Source organism: Nilaparvata lugens, chromosome 4 (assembly GCF_014356525.2).
Source record: "Nilaparvata lugens isolate BPH chromosome 4, ASM1435652v1, whole genome shotgun sequence".
In the NCBI taxonomy this organism is placed as follows: Eukaryota; Metazoa; Arthropoda; class Insecta; order Hemiptera; family Delphacidae; genus Nilaparvata; species Nilaparvata lugens.
This window is the reverse complement of record NC_052507.1, coordinates 1598588-1624395: the sequence shown is the minus strand read 5'-3', so window position 1 is coordinate 1624395 and position 25808 is coordinate 1598588. Positions and strand designations below refer to the sequence as shown.

The window sequence follows — 25808 nt, the reverse complement described above, 5'->3', positions numbered from 1 at the left end:
GTGGTCTGTATACATTTATTAATATAAAACTGTGCTTACCGTTTTTTACAATTACACCACAACATTCAAATATTTCCTCGACACAAACTTCTTTCAATTTGGCTACTTGAATTAATTTACTAGAGTTATGTATTGAGTGTAAAAAACTAACTCCACCTCCGGTTTTGTTTTCTCTATGGAAATTAGCAGGAATAGTATAATATTCTCAATTTTTATAGATTTGTATTTCAACTCATTGAGCCAAGTCTCAGCTAAACAAACAATGGCACATCCACTCTGTGGGAGAGAGTCCCGTTACAATAAGAGATAAGATACTTCACCAAAGTTGTGGAGGTGAGGGGTATGAACCCTCAATTGACGAAGATAGAAAGTATAATCTCTGCAAAACCGAATAAGCATAGAGTTAGAGGGGTAATTCAGAGAACACCTTTCCGAGAGAGGATATAAAAATAATTAAAAATATAACTTGACAAGAAACATTATTACATTTATAATAACACAGAATTGAAATGAAATATTTATTGTATTAAAGCTGCGTGAGTACCTTATCTTATCAAAATTACTGCTCGCTATCTGACAAACAAGAATCAGATGTTTTGACGTTTAGAATTCTAACATGAGTATAATTTTGTGGATTAATGTGAAATTTTTAATATTTTTTGTGATTGTGAAGGAAGATTTTGGTTTGGATTTGTATTTTGAAATAAATTAATCTGATAAATTCAAAATTATTGTAGTACTTACATTTTTGGACTCAAAATAGTGTGTGAATTATGTTATCATTTTTACATAACCTCTAGACCGTGTATTCCAAAAAATTAAGGTTTAAAGCAGTTTTGAGCAAATGCCTGTTGTTTTTACCTGCATTGTATCTATTGTCTATGAATAAATGAATGAATGAATTCAAGCTATGCCAGCCCGCTTATGAAATGTGTTGTCACAATATCTACAAAATCAGTTACATTAATATACAATAATCTGGGTTCAGACAGATCTAAAAATGAGCATTGTCTTGATGAAGTAATAGTTCCACTAAATTATCAAAATATTCAATACTGCAACAGGATGAAGGCTTCTTTATGAGTTGGAATACAGTACCTATATTTCCTGATGGCACCTTCTAGAAAATTCTAGACAATAATCAAGGTCAGTAGAAAAATACAAGAATGATTGAGTTGGTATTGGAAGGACAACAGGATAAAAAATACAATAATTATAATTGTAATAATACAATAATTACAATTAAATACAAATAAAAAATAATTACAAATAAATACAATAATTATAACTGTAATACAATAATTATAATGTTATAAAATAGCACATTGCACTTAACGTTATAATGGCAACATAAATACTACCATTATAACGTGGACCTCATTGTGGGAAGATGATACAAGGATGATAGACAAGGATAGCAACACCAATGTTAATCAAATACTGCCATTATAACGTGGACCTCACTAGATAAAGATAATACAAGGATGGTACGAAGATGATACAAGGATAATAAACAAGGATAGCAATACCAATGTTAATCACATACAGTCGAACCCACGGTATATAGAAGAAGATATATTTTCATCTAAATACCGTGGTCGAACCTCTCTATAACGAACCTACACTCAACGAAATCCTCTACATAACGAATTTTGACCTGGTCCCATGACATTTTAGAGTTTGACAGCTTATTTACCTCTATTTAACGAATTTCGGGCCTCTCAACAACAGTTTTCTCTAGACTCCAACATACAAAATGTAGTGTTGTGTATAGGAAGCAGACGGTCATTTTCAAGGATCAGCAGAAAGGTCAATTATAGACTAAAAATAATGGCAAATCAGGTAGGAAGAAGATAGGGTGGTAGACAGTCAATAGAGGTTGAAACACATGTCGGAAATTGAATTCCAAGAACTTGTCATTTGTAGACCAGGCAGGTAAACGACTGGACTTTCCCATTCTTGCTTTTGTCACACATTTCAATTCTTTGAACTGACTATGATAGCTGTGACGAACCTGAGGAGAAGAATCCGTCAGATCAAGAATTCTAGAAGCGTTCAAAATTATCAAGCAAGGATTAAAACTGAAAAATAGTGTACCAGACAACATGTTCGACTGTTTGAATAGATGTGAGTTGTTTATTGATCATGATGTTTTATTCAAATGAAGAATTCAACCGGAAAATACTCACTTCTTCAAATAAAACATTAAGAATAGGAGAGTTGAGTTATTATAGTATTTATAGTGAAGTTATTGAAAAATTACCGTATTTTGTGTTCAATCTAATAGTAGTGTGAAAATTAGTAAAATACTTTGATGAATGAAATTGATGAAAATATTGCTACTGAGTTACTTTGATTATACTCAACTAATAGTACAAATCAAGTTTTCTGGAAATAAATGTTTGTCCCATATTCATTTATTTACCGTCTTGATACGATATTACACGATCCATCAGATCGTGGCATTTTTCTTGACAGAACAACCTCTCAATAAGGAATACCTCTCTGCAGCGAATTTTTTGTCGGGATAATCGACTTCGTTATACAGAGGTTCGACTTTACTGCCTTTTTAACGTGGACCCCACTATAGTACCAGGTTTTCTGTCACGTTCAAGAGTATTTCAGTCCTTGGTCTACTTCAGTTCAAAGTAGAAGCTCTTCTAGATATTCCTCAAACTCCTCATCTCTGGAAGGTTCCTCAAGGTCAGGTGGTTTCTGCTTCCAATACTAACTGCCTCGGCATCTTCATTTTCCTCACAATTTGTGTCTTCCGTCTGTGGCTGGTCTACTTCTGTCTCACTCTGTGCATCAGTTGACGACACCTTCTCACGTTTCCTATCTTTGTTGGACTTCAGTCGCTTCAGTTTCTTCTTTTTCACTTCTTTCCTTTTCGTTTTGTAGTTCAGTTTCTCTGAGCAGTGTGGACATAATCCTGCAAAACAGTATTATATTTGGATTTACAATTCATTTATTGAGGTATCTATAATAACAAAATCATAGAATATTAACAAATAAAAATCCAAGTACCCTTTTTTAAAAATGTCTTACGCACAACATGTTTCGTTTCAATATTTATGTCATTATCAAGATTTCACTCACTTGATAATGACCTAAATGTCGAAATATGTCGTGAGTGAAAAAATAAGAAAAAAGGGTGCTTAGATTGTCATTTCTTGATATTTAAGAGTAGCCCTAACAAAAAATCTGGTGTGGTACACTCACACAACTTTCCTTGCCCATATTTGAAACTACGATCAGACTTCTGTATAATATATATGTTTATATATAATTGTTTTCCTTTGTGTAAACTGTGAAATTCGATGATTTTTTTAGTCGTCATTTTTTTAAAGTCGTCGAAACAGCTGTTCTACAGATGAAATAACTCGACTTTGTGTTCTTTTTATGAACTGCGCTACCTACCTTCCTCATGCACGAGAAGGAGGTTACTAAGTTTATTTCTCAAGGATGGGGTGGACCCTCATTAGTTTCCCAGAAAGAAGACTCATGCCAGTTGATAGAGCTGATAAATAACTATACAGGGTGTGAATTTGAAAAAAATCGGTCAAGTTATTTTTGAGAAAATCGTGGAAAACATGGTTTTTTAGTAATTATCCGCCATTTTTCTCAAGAATATTACGGAGCTCCTGCAATTTTCCCAGAAATGAGACTCGTGTCAGTTGATAGGGCTTATAAATAGCTATCCATGGTATGAATTTGAAGAAAATCGTTAGAGCCGTTTTCGAGAAAACCGTGAAAAACATGGTTTTTTAGTGATTATCCGCCATTTTTCTCAATAATATTACGGAGCTCCTGGAATTTTTCCAGAAATGAGACTCATTTCAGTTGATAGGGCTTATAAATAGCTATCTATGTTATAAATTTGAAGAAAATCGTTGGAGCCGTTTTCGAGAAAACCGTGAAAAACATGGTTTTTTAGTAATTATCCGCCATTTTGAATCCAATTTTATTGAATTTATTATTGTCACATCCTCATGGTATAAGGACCTTAAGTTTAAAATTTCAAGTCAATCGGTTAATTAGGAATGGAGTTATCGTGTTCACAGACATACACACATACACACACACACACATACACACACAGACCAACACCCAAAAATCATGTTTTTGGACTTAGGGGACCTTGAAACGTATAGAAAACTTGAAACTAGGATACCTTAATTTTTTTAGGAAAGCAATACTTTCCTTACCTATGGTAATAGGGCAAGGAAAGTAAAAAGGTAAAATTATAGAACTATAATCTATTCAGAAAGTCTACTTCATACAAATGGAGTACTATGAACTATCATATAAAATAATAATCAAGGAATGAATTGGCTTATACACGTACGGGATAGGAAATTAACGAATGACGCTACATCATGTCTGAGCTACTGGACATAAATTTGAAATTGTGCCAATAGATTATCAATTTACAGATAGGCTTATTTTCAATTCTTCGAATTTCAGTTAGTCCAGTTTCTGATCGTACACTTGTGCCTTGCGGAGCACGGGTTACCTGCCAGTCTATAATATAATGTGGGAAAGAATTGGCTTATACACGTACGGGATGGGAAATTCACGAATTACGCATCATCACGTTTAAACTACTGGACTAATTAACTTGGAATTTTGCATATAGATTCTTAATTTACCGAGGATGGTTATAGGCCTATTTTAAATTCTCCAAGATTTCAGTAAGTCAAGTTTTCAGTTTGTCAAGTTTTTAATTAGACGCTTTCGGAGCTCAAGTTACCTGCTAGTATATAATACAATTTACACTATGAACTGAGATTTTGTGGAATTTCTCCAAATTAAGGTGGAATAAAAAAATCTGCCAGTTTTACATAATTTATTTGAGCCACAATAAAGTTCCAATGCACCATCATCAAGGCATCAGGATTTCTTGAGTGCATTAAAACTTTAGTTTGGCTCGAATAAATTATATGAAAATGACAACATTTCTTTTATTTTACCTTTTATATGATACTCAAAATTATATCAATATTAGTTTAATTATACTCACGTAATTTGACTAAAGCATTCTTCTTTTCTCCATGTTCAATGTATCCGAAATTCACCTCCCACGATCTCAACGTCTCTTTATTTGCGCATTTTTTCTCACCGCAAACAAACTGACCTTTTCCTGAGATCAATTCGGGTTCAGTCTGCCATCTCATAGCAACCTGAAAATCGATAAAATAAATTATGTTGATTGAGAACAGTTATCTAAAATCAGAACTAAAATCTTCAAAATGCTAGTATACACGTCTCTCATATCAACTGAATTATCAACGAAATCATCCATTTAAGACCAAATGAAAAAAAATAGTAAAATCGTTTGCCGCTCCCATGTGCATACACGATTGAAATAGTATATTACGCTACAAGCACAGAAAGTTAGTGTTTACGGTATGAGGATAGTTTCCCGGGCGAGGCTTGCCGAGCCCGGGAATATGTTATCCGAATACCGAATATATTACGGTATAATATATATTCTGATAACACATAAATGCATAAGTAACGAATGACTAGATGTTTAGATTAAATTCTTGCTGATTACTAAGGGCCATATTAGGGTACAAACACACTGAAAGCGGAGCGGAGCGGAGCGTGGCGTGACGTGGTCAGATCGTTCATGATACACACAGGAAGCGTCTGAGCGTCAAGCGTCAAGGGCCTAGAAAATGGCGTTGTCCAAGTTTGAACGTACATTATTTTGTGAGAATAATTACTTAAAGTATTGGATATTAGCTAAGCCTGCTAGGGCAGAGTGAAATTGACTTAAATCGTCGACTATTTGTTGAATATCACCATCTGTTTAATGTGTTAAGAAAGTCCCAATTTTTTGAGTACATAAAAAAGTCAACTTCAACCTTTGATTATATTTTGATGAGAGTGAAGCCTGATTTGGGAAAAGTCACTAATTGGAGAAATCCAATATCTACTGAAGAAAGACTTGTTATAACACTCAGGTATCCATACTTCATAGAAATATGAATGAAATTGATTAGAATAGCCTTACTTTTGATTTCAAAGTGCAATAGATGAAAGTTCTCTTTTGAATAATACACATTACAGGGGAATTTGGGCAAACATTTAATTAATGTACTAGTGTACTAGATGGTGGAAAAGGTGGTAGAACAAACCGTCGAGCGGTTGGAGGAGAGAGGAAGCATTGGATAGGGCTTTGTGGAGAGGCAGACTAAGAGGAAGGAATGCCGACCCCATTTAAATGGGATAAGGCACAAGAAGAAGACTAGATGGTGGGAAAATGTAGTAGAACAAGTGCATTATTATGTACAAGAGTAGACCACTAGTATGTATATTAGTAGGGCACTCGCACTTTGACGCTCCGCTTGTAGACGCTCCAAAAACAAACCAGCTTGTTCCAAAGTTTGACGCCCCGCTCCGTTCTGCGAGTAGACGCTTCCAGTGTGTTTCAGCTCATTACTTAACATTATATTGTTCACGACGCTCCCCAACGCCACGTCACGCTCCGCTCCGCTTTCAGTGTGTTTTAGCTCATTACTTAATATTATATTGTTCACGACGCTCCTCAACGCCACATCACGCTCCGCTCCGCTTCCTGTGTGTTTCAAATTTTTGTATTGGCCTATGAAAATAAAATAATTCACATAGTTGCTTATGAAGATATGTCTTGGCATTGTCCCTGGCACCCAGCTGAGTGGCCTTAAGGCTCTGCAAAGGCTAAAAATAAACTTTCAACTGGTGATATTTATTTGGTTTATATTTTGGTTTAGATATTCGGTTTGTATTTATTTGGTGACAAAGTATTTCGATTTGTAAATCATCAAGCTATCAAAATAAAAAAGTTTTCTCAGAAAAACCTTTTTTTCGATCATTACTTGTTGAGCTATTTATTATTTTACAAAGGCGACTTTCTAGAAGTATTTTAAGCCTAGGAGATGATGATGGGATGAATGATAATACAATGAAGGTAGAGTTATGAATGAATGAATGAAAATTATAGGTTATGCTATCCACTTGAATTGAGTCCACTTTTCAGTCCAGAAATAAGTAAACTAGAAATCAGCACCTAAAGCTTAAAGTTTTGAGACAGAAAATTTCAAATTCGTTAAGAGATAGATTCATGAAATTAAGAGGATAAATTACTTCATGGTAGGCCTATTGTTGTTTGAATGAAACAAAAATCTTTTGAAAATATGATTTTTTGAGAAGGTTATTCAATTTACCAAAAATAGCTCAACTAAAAGTTATTTTTGGTCGATTATAGTAAATTGAATAACTTTCTCAAAAATTGATATTTTCAGATATTTTTTTTTCTATTTAATCAACAATACCATGAAGAATTTATCCTCTGAATCTCATGGATTTATCTCTTACCGAATTTGAAAAGTTCTGTCCCAAAAATTTAAACTTTGGTCGTTCATATTTCGAAAAGTAATGACCGGGAAAAACATGTTTTCCTGAGAAAACTTTTTCACTTTGATAGCTTAATGATATACAAATCGAAAAAGTTTGAAAAATATCACCTGTAGAAAGTTTATTTTTTAGCCTTTGCACAGCCTTAACCGGTTCAGGACGCAGGTAGGAAGGTGTGCTGAGCTGACGACAGCATGGGTATACACCTCTGACCTCTGTGCCAATGTGGACAAATTCAATAAATGCAACACCTGATATCTGAGTGTCCACAACACTCATATCATGGAGGGCTGATTGAAGTTCATGCTGCTGGAGAAGATGCTTGTCAGTGGCTCCAGAACATACTTGAGTCTATTAGGGTACAAACACACTGAAAGCGGAGCGGAGCGTGGCGTGACGTGGTCGGAGCGTTCATGATACACACAGGAAGCGTCTGAGCGTCAAGCGTCAAGAGCCTAGAAAATGGCGTTGTCCAAGTTTGAACGTACATTATTTTGTGAGAATAATAGCTTAAAGTATTGGATATTAGCTAAGACTCAGTGTTATTCAGCACGGGGAAAAAATATGAACCAAATTTCCCCCCACAACATTTACTAGATGGTGAGAGAATTGATGGATTTTTAAAATTTCATAGGAATATGAATGTCTTACTTTTGATTTCAAAATGTAATAGATGAGTTTTATTTTTTTAATAATCAAATAATACACATTACAGGGGAATTTGGGCAAACATTAAATATACTAGTGTACTAGATGGTGGGAAAATTTAGTGAAACAAGTGCATTGTTATGTACAAGAGTAGACCACTAGTATGTATATTAGTAGGGCACTTGCACTTTCACGCTTTGACGCTCCGCTCGTAGACGCTCCAAAAAACAAACCAGCTTGTTCCAAAGTTTGACGCTCCGCTCCGCTCCGCTCTGCGAGTAGACGCTTCCAGTGTGTTTCAGCTCATTACTTGACATTATATTGTTCACGACGCTCCCCAATGCCACGTCACGTCCCGCTCCGCTTTCAGTGTGTTTTAGCTCATTACTTAATATTATATTGTTCACGACGCTCCTCAACGCCACATCACGCTCCGCTCCGCTTCCTGTGTGTTTTTGCTTATTACTTAATATTATATTGTTCACGACGCTCCCCAACGCCACGTCACGCTCCGCTCCGCTTTCAGTGTATTTGTAGCCTTACTATTCAACTTATTAAGATCTACAGATGGAAATTACTGAGATATTGCAATTATTCAAATGCTAATAAATTAATTATTACTATTATTAAACAAGAATCCAAATTAAATGTTGTAATTCACCCTGAAGAATTCTGCTACTGCAAATATTGACAATAGGGTAAACAGCTAGATGGAATTTCGATGAGCGCTACTATTCAAAAATTATTTGTCAGCCCGGAAATCGAACCCAGTACCTCCTAATTGCCGGTCAGGAATGCTTACCCTTACACCAAACTGACAATCTCTGGATAGCAGCGCGCATTTTATACGAAGCCATAGCGGCCAGCCAGTCTAAGATGGAAATTACTGAGATATTGCAATTATTCAAATGCTAATGAATTGCAGCATTTATTTGGATTTTCGTTTAGAAATAATAATATTAAGATATTCCTGATAATCATACCTTGTTTTCTTTGTTGTCAATATTTGCAGTAGCAGAAGTCTTCGGGGTGAATTGCAGCATTTAATTTGGATTTTCGTTTAGAAATAATAATATTAAGATATTCCTGATAATCATACCTTGTTTTCTTTGTTGTCAATATTTGCAGTATCAGAAGTCTTCGGGGTGAATTGCAGCATTTAATTTGGATTTTCGTTTAGAAATAATAATTTAAGATATTCCTGATAATCATACCTTGTTTTCTTTGTTGTCAATATTTGCAGTAGCAGAAGTCTTCGGGTAAATTGCAGCATTAATTTGGATTTTCGTTTAGAAATAATAATATTAAGATATTCCTGATAATCATACCTTGTTTTCTTTGTTGTCAATATTTGCAGTATCAGAAGTCTTCGGGGTGAATTGCAGCATTTATTTGGATTTTCGTTTAGAAATAATATATTAAGATATTCCTGATAATCATACCTTGTTTTCTTTGTTGTCAATATTTGCAGTAGCAGAAGTCTTCGGGTAAATTGCAGCATTTAATTTGGATTTTCGTTTAGAAATAATAATATTAAGATATTCCTGATAATCATACCTTGTTTTCTTTGTTGTCAATATTTGCAGTAGCAGAAGTCTTCGGGGTGAATTAAAGCATTTAATTTGGATTTTCGTTTAGAAATAATAATACGGTATTAAGATATTCCTGATAATCATACCTTGTTTTCTTTGTAAAGACTCAAGTCACAGATGCAGTACTCTTTGAATAGTTTGTCATAGTACTTTTTGGCCAGTCTTTTCTCCCATGAATTCGGCTCAACGTCGTCTTCCCACAGAAAACAATGGTTTTCACGAATGACATCTATGTCGCGTTTGTCTCTGGATCTGAAACATGGTGAGAAAAAATGTTCTAGTGGAAGAATGAAATTTCTGTTCTTCATTTTTAGATTGAATTATTGTACCTTTAAGCCTGGTTTTTATTAGTAGAGTTAGTGGTAGAGTTCCCTGGGCAAGTACTAACTATCTTGTGAAATCTCCCAATGAAAACGTTCATAGTAGAGTACTAAAGTGCGAGATAAATTACTTTTTCCTCCACCTACTGTCAAAAGTACTTACTTTACTCCCTGAAACATGATACTAAAGTGTCACTTTTTCGCTCTCGGTACTAAAAAACAGAAAAACTCCCTAGGGAGTAAAAGTGACTCCATTTAAATAACATGGGAAGCATCTCTATTTTAAAAACGTACATTTGGAATAGGTCAGAAGGTCTAAGCTCAGATGAGGAAGCATATAGAGTAGTCATTAAACCAACTAAATTCAATACTCAACCAGACATTGATCGATATATAAAATTTATGTTTGTATGCTGAAATTATTATTACAAACTTCATATCACTATACTAAAAAATATATATTTTTTTCTTTTATTCCATGTTATTCAAAATATCAGCCAACGAATATACTTATTAACTAATCAAATTTGAAACGGGAACTTCATCATTGCTGTAGTTTTGGCTGTCATTGTTGTTACAACTTTAGCCGACAGATAGTGCTGTAGGAGGAGAACTGTGATTACAAGTCAGCTGTTTCTGTTTAAGATTATTTTGTAACACATTGTTTGGTCACATACGTTTTTAAAAATTATTTTATATGCAGTTTTTATAAAAATGTAGGTGGAGGAAAAATGTTGTGTATATCACGAGTGAAAAATGTTTTTTCTCCCTCAGGAAAATTGTTGCCCTCGGCTTCGCCTCGGGCTTCAAACTTTTCCCTCAGGGAGAAAAAACAGCACTTTTCACTCTAGATATACAAATAACTATTAACACGGCTCTTTCTCGAAGACGGAGAGGTCCGATGCTCTATCCTCCATTAATCACTCCCACTACCTAGCAGCATTCTCCTTCTTTTGTGTCTGAGTGAGAGAGCTTTGTAACGCGACGCGGCAACACTCCCCTCCATCTATTGCTGGCAATAGCAATGTGTATGTTACAGAGATGTTTTCATCACAAGAACATGAAGCAAAATGACACGGCGCATCCAATTGTGCGCAGGATGTCCGTCTGTGTCTACGCTACAAACTGTGGAGGGAGAAATGGGGTTCTCCTCTTCATGTTAATAGTTATTTGTATATCTAGAGTGAAAAGTACGACTTTTTCTCCCTGTGGGAAAAAGTTTGAAGCCCGAGGCGAAGCCGAGGGCAGTTTACTGGTGTCAAGGATTTGTATTCTTTCATGCAGGTAACTTTTAAATAAATTTAACACCGTTCCCCGGATACCTATTCTCTCTAGCTTACGTAGAAGGACTTTATGAGGAATGGTATCATAGGCCTTTGCCAGGTCCAAGAACACAGCCAGAGTTTTTCTACTGTTTTTAAAGTTTTCCGTTACAATTCTAACCAACTCAGTCATTGCATCTTCGGTGGATTTACCCTCCTGAAACCCGAATTGATTTACAGCAATAAATTTGTACTTTTCAAGATATTCGACCATTCGTTTTTTTATTATCTTTTCAAATATTTTAGACAGGTTGCTTATAAGGCTGATAGGACGGTAGTTCTCGGGAGCTTTTTTGTCACCTGATTTATGGAGAGGAATTATTTTAGCTATTTTAAAATGTGAAGGAAAATGGCCTAACTCGAAACATTTATTAAACAAAATTGACAATGGTTTGGCTATGAACTCTGCTATTTTTCAAACATATGTTGCCTACTCCATCCACTCCCGGAGAGGAGTTACGTTTTAAGCTTTTAATCATTATTAGTACCTCTTCATAACTTGTTGGATGCATAAAGAATGATTTTGGAGTGTCAGCCGCTGCACAAGGTGGATACTGTAAGTTAACTGGATTTCGTGTGGACCTGTTGAGGATTTTCTCTGCATAGTTTCTTCCTACTTCTGAAAAATATTTATTCATAATGTCTGGTCGATTTCGGGTGGTTTATGTGTACGTTGTATGTCTAAAATTTCCTGTATGCAGTTCCAAGTTTTCTTACTATTACCTTTGTAATTGATATTTTAGTCCTGTAATAATCAAATTTTGTTTTTTTAATAAGTTTATTCAAAATATTTCTGTAAGTCTTATACCTATTTTGTAGCTCCATATTAACGGTTGACTGTTCATTTTTTTGTGCATTTTGTCACGTTCTCTGATTGATTTTATCAGCCCTGGAGTTATCCATTTTTTCAGTGGTCTATTTCTATTTTTAATTTTATCTGTTCAGTGGTTAGTTCTATGTAGAATATTAATTTGTCATAGAAATTACTGATTTTTTCATCTAAATTTAAATTTTCATCATACAAGTTAGTTTCATTTTGCCAATTCTCTTGTTTTAAATAGTCAATCAATTTTGTATAATTAATTTTTTTAGTAAATATCTCTCTAATTTCTTTTGTATTTGTGATAGATTTTGTTATGTGAAAAGTTGTACAGAAATGATCAGTGATGTATGTTTTTTGTATGGAGCTAAGAACATGACTTTCCTTAAAATTCACATTTTTCCAAAATATATGATCAATACATGATTTTGTATTACATGAAATGCGAGTAGGTTTATTAACAAGAGATCTCAGACCATACATTTGTAATAGGCTACTATATTCATTTGATAAATTATTATTCCGCAGAATGTCAATGTTCAGATCTCCGATCATGATTATATTTTCATTTTTTTGAACATTAGACATACTTGTGTCCAACTCATTCAGAAATGCTTCAATATTAGAAGAAGGAGATCTGTAGACTGCAATAAGAGTAAAAGGACAGCTGAAAGCTTCTAATCTAATCATGATTATATCTGCTTCCGAATTTTCACAGTCAAGATAATGTACATCAATCGATTCCTTCACAAAAATGCACAAACCGTTACTTTTATTTAGTTGGCCTGGCTTATCTATAACTGTATATCCATCTATGCTATAGTCAAAAATATTATCTTCAGTCATCCAAGTTTCAGTTAGAACTATTACATCGTATTTTATTTTACAGTTTTGAAGAGTATAAACAAATTCATCAAAGTTTTTTCTTAAGCTACGTATATTCATGTGTATAATATTAAAAGAGACAACATTATATATTACTTCATCTAAATGAGAGTTAGGATCAAAATTTAAAATATCATCGCTCTCAATCGTATCGAAACATTCCAAATCAATCACCCCATCAAAGCCATATTCATCATTCATCAGTAACGTTAATGAAATAAGGAAAGTTATAATACAATAACAGAAATGAGATTAAAAAAAAAAGAAGAGGAAAAGAGTTAAATTGAAAAAAAACAAAACTTTTAAGTTCACTAAAAGAAAAACCCATTATAACCAGCCTACTGCGCAATTTTGAATATTTTTAGGAAATATTGGACATTTGTATAATTAAATACTATAATTATATTCTACTAAATCATCATCGCTCATAATTCTCCGAGTGCGAGAGTTTTCAGATTTTTTAACAAAAACTTTGCAATCACGGACCCAGACAAAGGTTAGTTTTTTGTCCTTTTTTAAATTCTTAGCTTTGCCAAGTAGTCCTTTGTAGTAGGGAGAGAGGTGTTCATTCACATATACGTTTGATAAGGGCAGCTTGTCGCATACATCGGTTGATTTGATGCCTTTCTTTTTGCGTGCCGCGGTGATCCATTCTGTTTTCTTCAATCTGGAACTGAATTTGGCCACGATGGAAGTGGATCCTTTAGCGGTTGGCATCCTGTGGACAATAGATAGGTCTTCATTCTTGAACTCCACATTCAACGATTTTGCGACGGCTTTCATGACGACATGTAAATTCTCACCCTGGGTTTCGGGAATACCTACTATTTCAACATTGTCCTTTCTAGTATATTGTTGTAGATCGTGAATTTCTTTTTCTAGCCTCTGAACATGTTTTTCATCCTCCAAGTTTTCTTTTTCGAGATTGAGAAATTTTAGTTTTAAAGAATTATGATCCTCCGTGAGGGTGTTGAGTTGCGTTTTTATAGCATCTGTTTTGGTGTTTAACTTTTCCAATTTCGTGTCCAGGTCGCCCAATTTTGAGTTGAAGAAGGATTTCAGATCGTTTATTTCCTTACGTAGATTCTCTATTAGATCAGAGGATAATTTTTTTAAGGTAATGTCTGACTGACCTGCGTTATTTTTATCCTGCTTACAGCTCGCACATTTCCACGCAGCTCTGGCTTGCGAGTTCATTTTTTTAAACTTATCGATGGACTCCAGTCTAGTACACGCAGGGTGGAACACTTTCGCACACTCACTACACTTCACTGAGATATCCTCTTCAGCGAGATTTATTTTACAGTTGAAGCACTGTGCCATAATGGATGAATTATTTGAGTAAAAAGTTCGTCATAATACTTTTTGGCCAGTCTTTTCTCCCATGAATTCGGCTCAACGTCGTCTTCCCACAGAAAACAATGGTTTTCGCGAATGACATCTATGTCGCGTTTGTCTCTGGATCTGAAACATGGTAAGAAAAAAAGTTTTAGTGGAAAAATGAAATTTCTGTTCTTCATTTTTAGATTGAATTATTGTACCTTTAAGCCTGGTTTTTATTAGTAGAGTTAGTGGTAGAGTGGTAGAGTTCCCTGGGCAAGTACTAAATATCTTGTAAACTCTCCCAATGAAAACGTTCATAGTAGAGTACTAAAGTGCGAGATAGATTACTTTTTCCTCCACCTACTGTCAAAAGTACTTACTTTACTCCCTGAAACATGATACTAAAGTGTCACTTTTTCGCTCTCGGTACTAAAAAACAGAAAAACTCCCTAGGGAGTAAAAGTGACTCCATTTAAATAGCATGGGAAGCATCTCTATTTTAAAAACATACATTTGGAATAGGTCAGAAGGTCTAAGCTCAGATGAGGAAGCATATAGAGTAGTCATTAAACCAACTAAATTCAATACCTCAACCAGACATTTGATCGATATATAAAATTTATGTTTGTATGCTGAAATTATTATTACAAACTTCATATCACTATACTAAAAAATATATATATATTTTTTCTTTTATTCCATGTTATTCAAAATATCAGCCAACGAATATTACTTATTAACTAATCAAATTTGAAACGGGAACTTCATCATAGCTGTAGTTTTGGCTGTCATTGTTGTTACAACTTTAGCCGACAGATAGTGCTGTAGGAGGAGAACTGTGATTACAAGTCAGCTGTTTCTGTTTAAGATTATTTTGTAACACATTGTTTGGTCAAATACGTTTTTAAAAATTATTTTATATGCAGTTTTTATAAAAATGTAGGTGGAGGAAAAATGTTGTGTATATCACGAGTGAAAAATGTTTTTTCTCCCTCAGGAAAATTGTTGCCCTCGGCTTCGCCTCGGGCTTCAAACTTTTCCCTCAGGGAGAAAAAACAGCACTTTTCACTCTAGATATACAAATAACTATTAACACGGCTCTTTCTCGAAGACCGATGGTCCGATGCTCTATCCTCCATTAATCACTCCCACTACCTAGCAGCATTCTCCTTCTTTTGTGTCTGAGTGAGAGAGCTTTGTAACGCGACGCGGCAACACTCCCCTCCATCTATTGCTGGCAATAGCAGGTATATTGGTTTGTGTATGTTACAGAGATGTTTTCATCACAAGAACATGAAGCAAAATGACACGGCGCATCCAATTGTGCGCAGGATGTCCGTCTGTGTCTACGCTACAAACTGAAGAGGGAGAAATGGGTTTCCCCTCTTCATGTTAATAGTTATTTGTATATCTAGAGTGAAAAGTACGACTTTTTCTCCCTGTGGGAAAAAGTTTGAAGCCCGAGGCGAAGCCGAGGGCAGCAATTTTCCTGAGGGAGAAAAAGTATTTTTCGCTCGTGATGTACACAACATTTTTCCTCCATCTACATTTTTTTATAGAAACTGCAAATAAAATCATTCTAATAACTTACGTATTGGTGACAATGATTCCTAACAACATAACCTAAATCTAAAACCTAAAAACTGGTCGTCTGATTGGCACTGCCGATTGCGCTATCTATCGGCAAAAGTTGTAACAACCATATCAGCTGAAACTCCAGATCACGCGGTTCAGATTTGAATTGCAGATCAAAAATATTTGTTGGCTGGTATTTTGAATAGAATAAAATATTTTAAAAATTGTATAAATTTTTATTGTCTACTAATATTAAGAATATAATAATTATCATACAAACATATATTTCATGAGTTGATCAAATTTCTGGTTGTGGTATTGAATTCAGTTGACTCAATGACAGACACCTCTATTATGCTTTCTCATCTGAGCTTAGACCTTCTAACCTATTACAATGTAAGTTTCAAAATAGAGATGCTCCCCATGTTATTTAAATGGAGTCACTTTTACTCCCTAGGGAGTTTTTCTGTTTTTTACTACCGAGAGCGAAAAAGTGACACTTTAGTATTAGGTTTCAGGGAGTAAAGTAAGTACTTTAGACAGTAGGTGGAGGAAAAAGTAATTTATCTCGCACTTTAGTTTTAGTTGAGTCTAGTGGGATAGCACCGAGTAAGTGAGTGCGACTCACTCTAAAATGTCAGTAATTATTGAATTGAAAGCATTTATAACATTCATGAGAGATGATGACAGTTTGTAGAGAAATCAACAAATTTGAATTTTATTCTGCAGATGATGCCCACATGAGATCTACAGTGATGTCCACGTTATTATAATGGCAGTGTTTGATTAGCAATGGTATTGCTATCTTTATATATCATTCAACAAAGCGGATAGCGCTATCTCTTTCTCGCCTTGCTCTGTTGCCAGATCGTCTTTCAACAATGTAGATTAACAAAATATTCCATCTCAATTATGAAATTATTCATTATTAAATTATTAAAAAATACAATGTCAATTAAATATTTGATGAATTGATGATTTTTAAATTAATCTTTGAATCTCTGAATTCCAGATGCATTACAAGAAGCAATTGAAGAATTTTTATCAGTAGCTGAATCATTCGATTCTGAATTGAAGGAAATCGATCAGACGAAGTAGGTCTCCCTGCATTTTCTTTTGATCTAAAAAACCTATTTTTCAAATTTCAATCAATGTTTGAAAATCTATAAATTGATGGATGTTTGTGTGTTGATGAGTTTGATAAATACATATTAATTCATTGCCAAATCAATTGGTCTATCAGATATAATTTAATGTCTTATATCAAATATCTGTCTATAAATGTCTCTCAAATATAAATTGAATGAATAATTGTTTACATACCGGTACAAAATATATGGCATTACTTTATTATCTGATAACTTTGATAAGTATATCTATTTATCCATCCACAAGTCAATGGCCTATAGTAAATTCCACGTTATAATGGCATTGTTTGATTAGCAATGGTGTTGCTATCCTTGTCTATCATTCAACATATCGGATAGCGCTATCTCTTTCTCGCCTTGCTCTGTTGCCAGATAATCTTTTAACAATGTAGAATTGATAATTAATTAACAAAATATTTTATTTTAATTATGTAAATTCATCATGAAATTATTGGAAAATATAATTTCTTGTTTAATAAAATATAATTGATTCATTTAAACGAGAATGAACAGGTAATATTACATCAATAAACCTGTATCAGCTACTGTGTATAGAAGGCATTGACAAGACACAAGGCATTGTCTTTCAACAATGTAGATTAACAAAATATTCCATCTCAATTATGAAATTATTCATTATTAAATTATTGAAAAATACAATGTCAATTAAATATTTGATGAATTGATGATTTTTAAATTAATCTTTGAATCTCTGAATTCCAGATGCATTACAAGAAGCAATTGAAGAATTTTTATCAGTAGCTGAATCATTCGATTCTGAATTGAAGGAAATCGATCAGACGAAGTAGGTCTCCCTGCATTTTCTTTTGATCTAAAAAACCTATTTTTCAAATTTCAATCAATGTTTGAAAATCTATAAATTGATGGATGTTTGCGTGTTGATGAGTTGATAAATACATATTATTCATTGCCAAATCATTGGTCTATCAGATATAATTTAATGTCTTATATCAATATCTGTCTATAAATGTCTCTCAAATATAAATTGAATGAATAATTGTTTACATACCGGTACAAAATATATGGCATTACTTTATTAGCTGATAACTTTGATAAGTATATCTATTTATCCATCCACAAGTCAATGGCCTATAGTAAATTCCACGTTATAATGGCATTGTTTGATTAGCAATGGTGTTGCTATCCTTGTCTATCATTCAACATATCGGATAGCGCTATCTCTTTCTCGCTTTGCTCTGTTGCCAGATAATCTTTTAACAATGTAGAATTGATAATTAATTAACAAAATATTACATTTTAATTATGTAAATTCATCATGAAATTATTGGAAAATATAATTTCTTGTTTAATAAAATATAATTGATTCATTTAAACGAGAATGAACAGGTAATATTACATCAATAAACCTGTATCAGCTACTGTCTATAGAAGGCATTGACAAGACAGAGGATCGGCAACATTGTTCTCCTATCTTTCTCCACTGCCATATTGTAACGTCGACCTCACTATAGTAATGTGAGTGGGAAATGAGACGGATTATGCTGATTAGATTTTGTGGATCTACATCTTAAGGGTATGATCACATTGGATGGACGTTTGTGCAAGTGCATGCTTCATACATTTTCCTACAGTTACGTTGAAAAGTGGCCATTGCTGCACTGATTACAGAACGCAAAGAATCACTTTTCCGCTCTAGTGCGGGAAAAATTTTTCTGCACTCCAGATTTGCAACATGGCAACGCAAAATACTTGGTAGGTTATATGGAGCAACAGTGCAGCAAAATCAAAATGAAGTTGGTAACAGTGACTGCTGTGGCTGCTATAGTGAGCAGAGGTGCAACCAAGCACAACGCGCTAATTATTATTACATTATATACTATAACCAAGGACAACGAGGACTTTAGGATTTAAGGATTAAGGTTTTTATCAATAATAAAATTACACAGAAAAACATTTGATGCATTTCAGGCAATTTTACCCATAATTACCCACTTTTCATATTCAATGGTAACTGTAGGAAAAACTTAATGTGAAATACGTGCGCAAAGTTCCTCTGCTGCACTCAAGAAACCATTCCGCCCTCGCCTACGGCTCGGGCGTAAACGTTTCTTTCGGTGCAGCAAACTGTCACTTTGCGCACTAGTTGCACAAATAACTATTCTATTTTATTTATTTATTTATAATTTTTACAAAGTAGCACTGATTGGGAGAGAGAAACTAAGGATACTCCTTGTACTATTTCTCTCCTAAATTTAGATAACATTTTAAATGTCCGAAATAGGGTTATGGTTACACTTTCCTAGGATTTAGTTTTAGGAAAAAATGGGCTTGCAGTGGGGAAGATGTCCCTGTCTGTTATGATTCTCACAGCACCCTTTTGCAACCGCAGGATATCAGAAGCCCCTTCCGGAGAAACTTATCATTTATTCTATGCCCCAGGTAAGTGACCCCACAGGAGCAATCCATAGATGATGTGGCAATGGAAGAGAGCGTGATACATCATCAAAAGATACCTCTCAGTCACCAGGCCCCTCATCTTGGAAAGCAGGAGACTATAAAAGTTTTTGAATAAACTTGAATACTCAAAGTAGAGTTTAAACTTCTGATTCCACGACATTCTTGGGTCTGATGGTGGAGAGTGATTCGAAGTGGAAGCTACATATTTCTCATGTCACTGGTAAATTGAATAGAGCCTTGTTTGCATTAAGAGTAATGGCTAGAGTAGGGAGTGAAAAAACTGTTCTTTTTGTATATCATGCTTATTTTCTGTCAGTTATGAGATATGGAGTTATTTTTTGGGGAAAAAATATAGAGAATAATGGAATATTTATACTGCAGAAGAAAGCCATTAGGATAATTTATAAGATTAATACAATGCGCTCTTGCAGACCTTATTTTGAAGAAAAGAGATTGCTGACGGCTCCTGCTATTTATGTATAAGATTTAGCAATCTTCGTTTTTAAAAATAGACGAATGTATGAGGAGAACCAGGTGAGTCATCCCCATAATACACGATTTAGAGGTTTTGTTTACCCACATCACAGACTAAGCCTGCTGGAGGGTGGCCCGTTTTATATGGGATTGAAAATATTTAATTCAATCCCATCTCACATAAGAGAAATTGATGGCTTGAAGGAGTTAAAAAACACTCAGGGAATTCCTTATTGTATTGTGTCCGTACAGGTTAGCAGACTTCCTTGTTGAATAGTGTTTGATTGATGTATGTTATGTGGGATCTGTTGTGTTGAAATAGGAGGGATGGTAGATATTAGATTAAACTTTGACGTGTCATATACTGCGGGATCGTTGCTCCCTTAATGCAGTTCAGTAATTGTGACGAACAAGAAAAGTAAAAAAGTAAAGTAAAAGTAAAAGAAGCAAATGCGGGAGAGTCGGCTGGTTATACCATAGAGAAACAATAGCCCAAGTAGATATCCCATGGTATAGGGCGTTTATGTCGCAGCATTTACTGTTATCTCAAGCCGATTACTGTCGATTTTTACTGTTTTGACCGGGTAAGAGTGTATGAACAGCACAATATGAGAGACTACCAGCGTCATAAAGCTTCACAGGAAAGAACTACGTGGACTATCAGCTTGAGATGACAGTAAAAGTTGCGACATAAACGCCCTATACCATGGGATATCTACTTATGCTATTGTTTCTCTATGGTTATACCTACTATTATAACTGCTCCAACTGAGATGAAGTCCAAGACAGAACCCAGTAGCTTCACTGGATCCTGAGGGTCACGCAGTTCTATAGTGAGGTCCACGTTATAATGGCAGTGGAGAAAGATAAGAGCATAGCGTTGCCGAACCTCTGTCTTGTCAATGCCTTCTATAGACGGTAGCTGATACAGGTGTATTGATGTAATATTAACTGTTCATTCTCGTTTAAAATAATCAATTATATTTTATTGAGCAAGAAATTATATTTTTCAATAAATGCATAATGAATTTTCATCATTAGCATAGAATATTTTATCAATTAATGATTAATTCTTTCTTGATTGGTAAAATATGATCTGGCAACAGAGCAAAGCGAGAAAGAGATAGCGCTATCCGCTTTGTTGAATGATAGACAAGGATAGCAATACTATTGGGAACTGAGCAGTGTATACTGGTTTAGTCCAAACTATATGTAGCTCTGCTACAAGTAATGATATCAAAGTTAATATAGCAGAGCTAGCTAATCTAAAGCTAGGTTTACACTATGTAGCAGAGCTATATAGAAGAGCTACACGTAGCACAGCTATATAGCTTTGCTACAAGTTCAAAAAGTGACACTGGAGATCTGCTATATAGCCGTAGTATTAGCCAATTTTCTCAGCTATATAGCAGAAAATGAGCTATCCAAAATTTTCGGTAAACATCAAAGAGAATCTGAACTATATGTAACTCTGCTACATGTCAATTTTTGTTCATAGTAGAGTTAGATGTAGCTGCTCTGTACTTGAAGGAAGGCTGCCGCAGCTGTTTACTGTTGTTTGCAACCGTTTAGTGCCTGCTGGGTTTACACCAGATTATACTGTACTCATTTGTTGTCAGAGTGCTGGTAGGCTACTGAGTATTGCGAATGAATTTCATAGGTCAAGTCATCTCTATCATCCTCATTTAGGTCTTTTAAAAGGTCAATACCACTGTATAGTTTCCTAGCCTGAAGGGAGGGGTCTTATCCAATCTCTTCTATCTCTTCTCTGTGCTAAAAATATGCGGCGAAAGCAGCGGCTGCTGCAAGAACTACCTTCTTTGGTATCTGGCTGGGAACTGAGCAGTGAATACTGGTTTATTCCAAACTATATGTAGCTCTTCTACAAGTAATGACATCAAAGTTAATTATAGCAGAGCTACATCTAGCAGAGCTATATGTAGCTGACAGAGCTATATGTAGCTCAAAGTTTATATAGCTCTGCTATAAATCAGAGCTATATAGCTCTTCAGCTACATGTGGACGCAGCTTAACACTGTCATTATAACGTGAACCTCACTATAGTGACAAAATGCTTGTAGATGATCCTATGGGTCTTGTCCTAATTTATCGATTGGCAATAAAACACAAAGTAGCAGATCAAAGATCATCTGCAGCTTGTCACGAGAACTGCGTGACCCTCAGAATCCAGTGAAGCTGCTGGGTTTTGTCTGGGACTGCAAACTCAGCTGTAACAGTCATAATATACAGCAGGTAACCAGCCGACTCTCCCGCATTTGCTTCTCAAGATGAGGAGCCTGGTGAATGAGAGGTATCTTATAATGATGTATCACGCTCTCTTCCATTGCCACATCATTTATGGATTGCTCCTGTGGGGTCACACAGCTGATATCCTGAGGTTACAAAAGAGGGCTGTAAGAATCTTAACTGTCAGCGACCATCTTGCCCACTGCAAGCCTATCTTTGCTCGCCTTGGTGTACTGACGGTCATCAGCCATTCCATCCTCCTGTGTTTGGTGTATGTCAAGAAGATACAGCATACTCTGGCTGCCCGTAGTGACATTCACTACCACAACACCAGGCACCATGAGCTGTTAGATGTCCCAATAGTAAGTTCATCTCCTAAAAAAACTAAGGTATGTTGTCACTCTAGAATACTTGATTACAGCTTACTATTCGCTATTTCACAGTCACATAACATACGGAATCCTTCTCTGGGGACATGCTTCAGCCAGCTCAGATATACTATTGCTACAAAAAAAGGCCATTAGAATAATCACATTCTCTGACCACCTGGCACACTGCAGGCCACTATTCAAAAAGCTGAGAGTACTTACAATCATTAGCCACTATGTACTCTGCTCACTCTTATTCATAAAGAACAAAGCAAACAACGTGACAAAGAGAGGCAATATACATACCGTACCTAAAACACTCGAAATGCGGCAGACCTGGATGTACCTCGAAGCAGACTTACAGCAACTCAAAAAAGTTTTGAAATATCAGCACTGTGACTGTATAACCAGCTCTCTGAATATATAAAAAAATGCGAAGTCAGAAAGTTTAAGCAAATATTGAAAGAACGCCTAATACAACGGCCATTATACTCATTGGCAGAACTAGTGGATGAGCCCCTATACTCAAACACGAACAGCCGCCATCGCAGAGTTTGAGGGGTGACCCCTGAACTCCCTGACACAGTCTATCCGGTTCTCCCGGTCAAGGACGAAGAATTCAAGTAAGTAAGTAAGGTCCACGTTATAATGGTAGTGTTTGATTAGCGATGGTATTGCTATCCTTGTCTATCATTCAACAAAGCGGATAGCGCTATCTCTTTCTCTCTTTGCTCTGTTGCAAGATCGTCTTTCAACAATGTAGAATTAATAATTAACAATATATTTCATCTTATTTATGAAAATTCATCAAGTAATGAAATTATTGAAAAATATAATTTCTTGCTTAATTAAACATAATTGATTATTTTAAACGAGAATGAACCGTTAATATTACATCAATAAACCTGTATCAGCTAATGTATATAGAAGACATTGACAAGACAGAGGATCGGCAACGTTTTTCTCCCATCTTTCTCCACTGCCATTATAACGTGGACCTCACTATAGGAGATGTCTCCACCGATCACAAGCCAGTTATAGGATTTCTGCCCTGAAACTCTTTAACAAGCTGTCTCCTGGTGTGAAGCAGTTGAATCAGGCCGCATTCAAGTAAACTGTCCAGAAGCCGCTGCGACAAGACACGGCACATTGTAGTGTAAATAAATTTATGGGTGATATTTGAAATTTCTGCTGAAATCGGTCACCGAATCGCTGTCATCTGTGCGGTTATGTATTGAATTAAGTGTTTTGAGTTTAATGACGCTATCAATTCCTTAAGTGTGGATAAAGCAGAAGGTATTAAAGATGCTCCACAAACGCCTCCAAAACTCTTTCTGGACAGAGAGGAACCATGATTCCTTGCTCATTTATCATGACTGTGATTAGGAACAGTTAGTTCTCATGATATGGAAACAATAATTCATATATCTAGTCAACTAAACTAACTGGAATCCTGATGCTTTATGTTGATGATACTAACCATAGAATTAATAGTAGCATATACTGATATGTATAATACATAAAAAGCTGTAAGTTATTGGTGATCAACTCTTCAATTTTTATGAATAAAGAACAAGTTTAATAAAAGAATACTCACGTATTTCTTTTTAGAAGTTCAGAGCTTCCTTTTCGTTGAAGAACATAAACATTGATGAGCCTCTTATGTTGTTCAAAAGGAGTCATATACATCAAATGATTAGAATATCTTGACATTTTAATTGAGAAAATCTATAAATTCACTAGATGAAACATAAATTATACTAAATCATCTTAAAAACGTCAGATTGATTGCAATAAACTTTGTCAAGGATTTAAATTTTAGGTTAGAGTTCAGAGAACATTCAGAACAAAAGTCGAAAGTAAAGCAATTCGATATTTTTGATCAAAGTCGAGTGTCGATGTTTATATAATCGAGCGTTGACTTTTGCGGTAAATTTAAATTAGAGCGGACTTCAAGAGTAAGCCTAACAACATTATCCAATTCACGTTTCATTTATTCAAAACTTAATTCATCCAGAAGAATTGTTGCGGAATATTTATTCAATTTCAATAATTTATTATTGGATAATTAATTAATGACATAATCACGGTGGCCATCACCGTGTTTAGCCATCTATGCCATTATGTTTTATTTTTTGACGTGACAGTGTTGTCAAAAACTTCTGTGTGAAATTGTATTTTTGACGTGATGACCTACCCAGCTCATCTGGCTGGTTAATGGTCATACAAATGAAGATTGAAGATTGAAGATATTAAACGTCGAAGTAATCTAAAAATGATGAAGAGTCTCAACGAAGATACGAAGTCGAAAATTTTAAATTTGTTCTGACAAGCCCTTGGCAAAGCAATCACTTTTTCATTATTGAAGAGACTTGAAATGTTGTCAAAACCCCACTTTATTTAAATAAAAATTATCATTTCACAGGGGCATGCTTTTCCACAATTTCCCTATTGTTTGATAACCATTGTCTTACCTTGAATTACTATTAATATATTTATGTTTCCATCTACAGTATAAATAGGTGTGTATAGAACAGCCAGCATATCATATTATTTATATTAATAGAAATACTTTTTGAGTGTTGCTGTGCTATTTAAGAAACTGGCAACAAATTGTTGAAATCTCAGTTGCCAACTCTATAAAAAGGTTACTTTATAAATACTATTATAAGTCACACATAGCGTTTGCACACATCAGCAAGTAACAATAATCATTGTCACCCCAGTGACAGTAATTTACTCACTTCATAGTTTATTTGTATCAATTTTGTAGTATAAAATACCTATGTAGTAAACTTTGTAGTATCAATCTAATATATGTAGTACTGTAAAAGAATTTACAATTTCTTAATCTTTTTCATTGAGTATAAAATAACGAGTATACCTATTCAGTATACCCATGTAATAACGAATCGCCTGATCAAAGATAATTCACTTTTAATTCAGAATTCTGACTGCCAGTCGTTCTTTTTAATAGCAAAAAGTGATTTAATAATAAGCAGTTCGTGATGGAAAACAACAATAAAAAAACATAATTCAATCGGAAGAAATGTTTGGTCCTCATAAGGCTGGTGCATTGTGCGAGCTTTTATTGTAACTGAACTATATCAATATGCAATGTCAATACTGATTGAGATATTCAAATTAAGGTGATGAATTAATAGAGAACATGGTGAAGGGTTGAAGGAATCAATAATTTGTTAAGTTTTGGTTCAGCATCTAAAACTTTAGATCAATTATTCA

General features: G+C 34.8%; 1 protein-coding gene across 1 annotated transcript; it reads right to left on the bottom strand.

Annotated features, from left to right (window-relative positions):
* Positions 1-1422: 1422 nt before the first annotated feature.
* On the bottom strand, positions 1423-24399 carry LOC111055772 (protein FRA10AC1). The gene is given in 6 exon segments (XM_039425499.1): positions 1423-1442; positions 2559-2726; positions 2729-2932; positions 5024-5183; positions 9731-9896; positions 24163-24399. Coding segments are annotated over 5 exon segments (729 nt in total). The 5' UTR covers positions 24279-24399; the 3' UTR covers positions 1423-1442; positions 2559-2643.
* Between the last annotated feature and the right edge of the window lie 1409 nt (positions 24400-25808).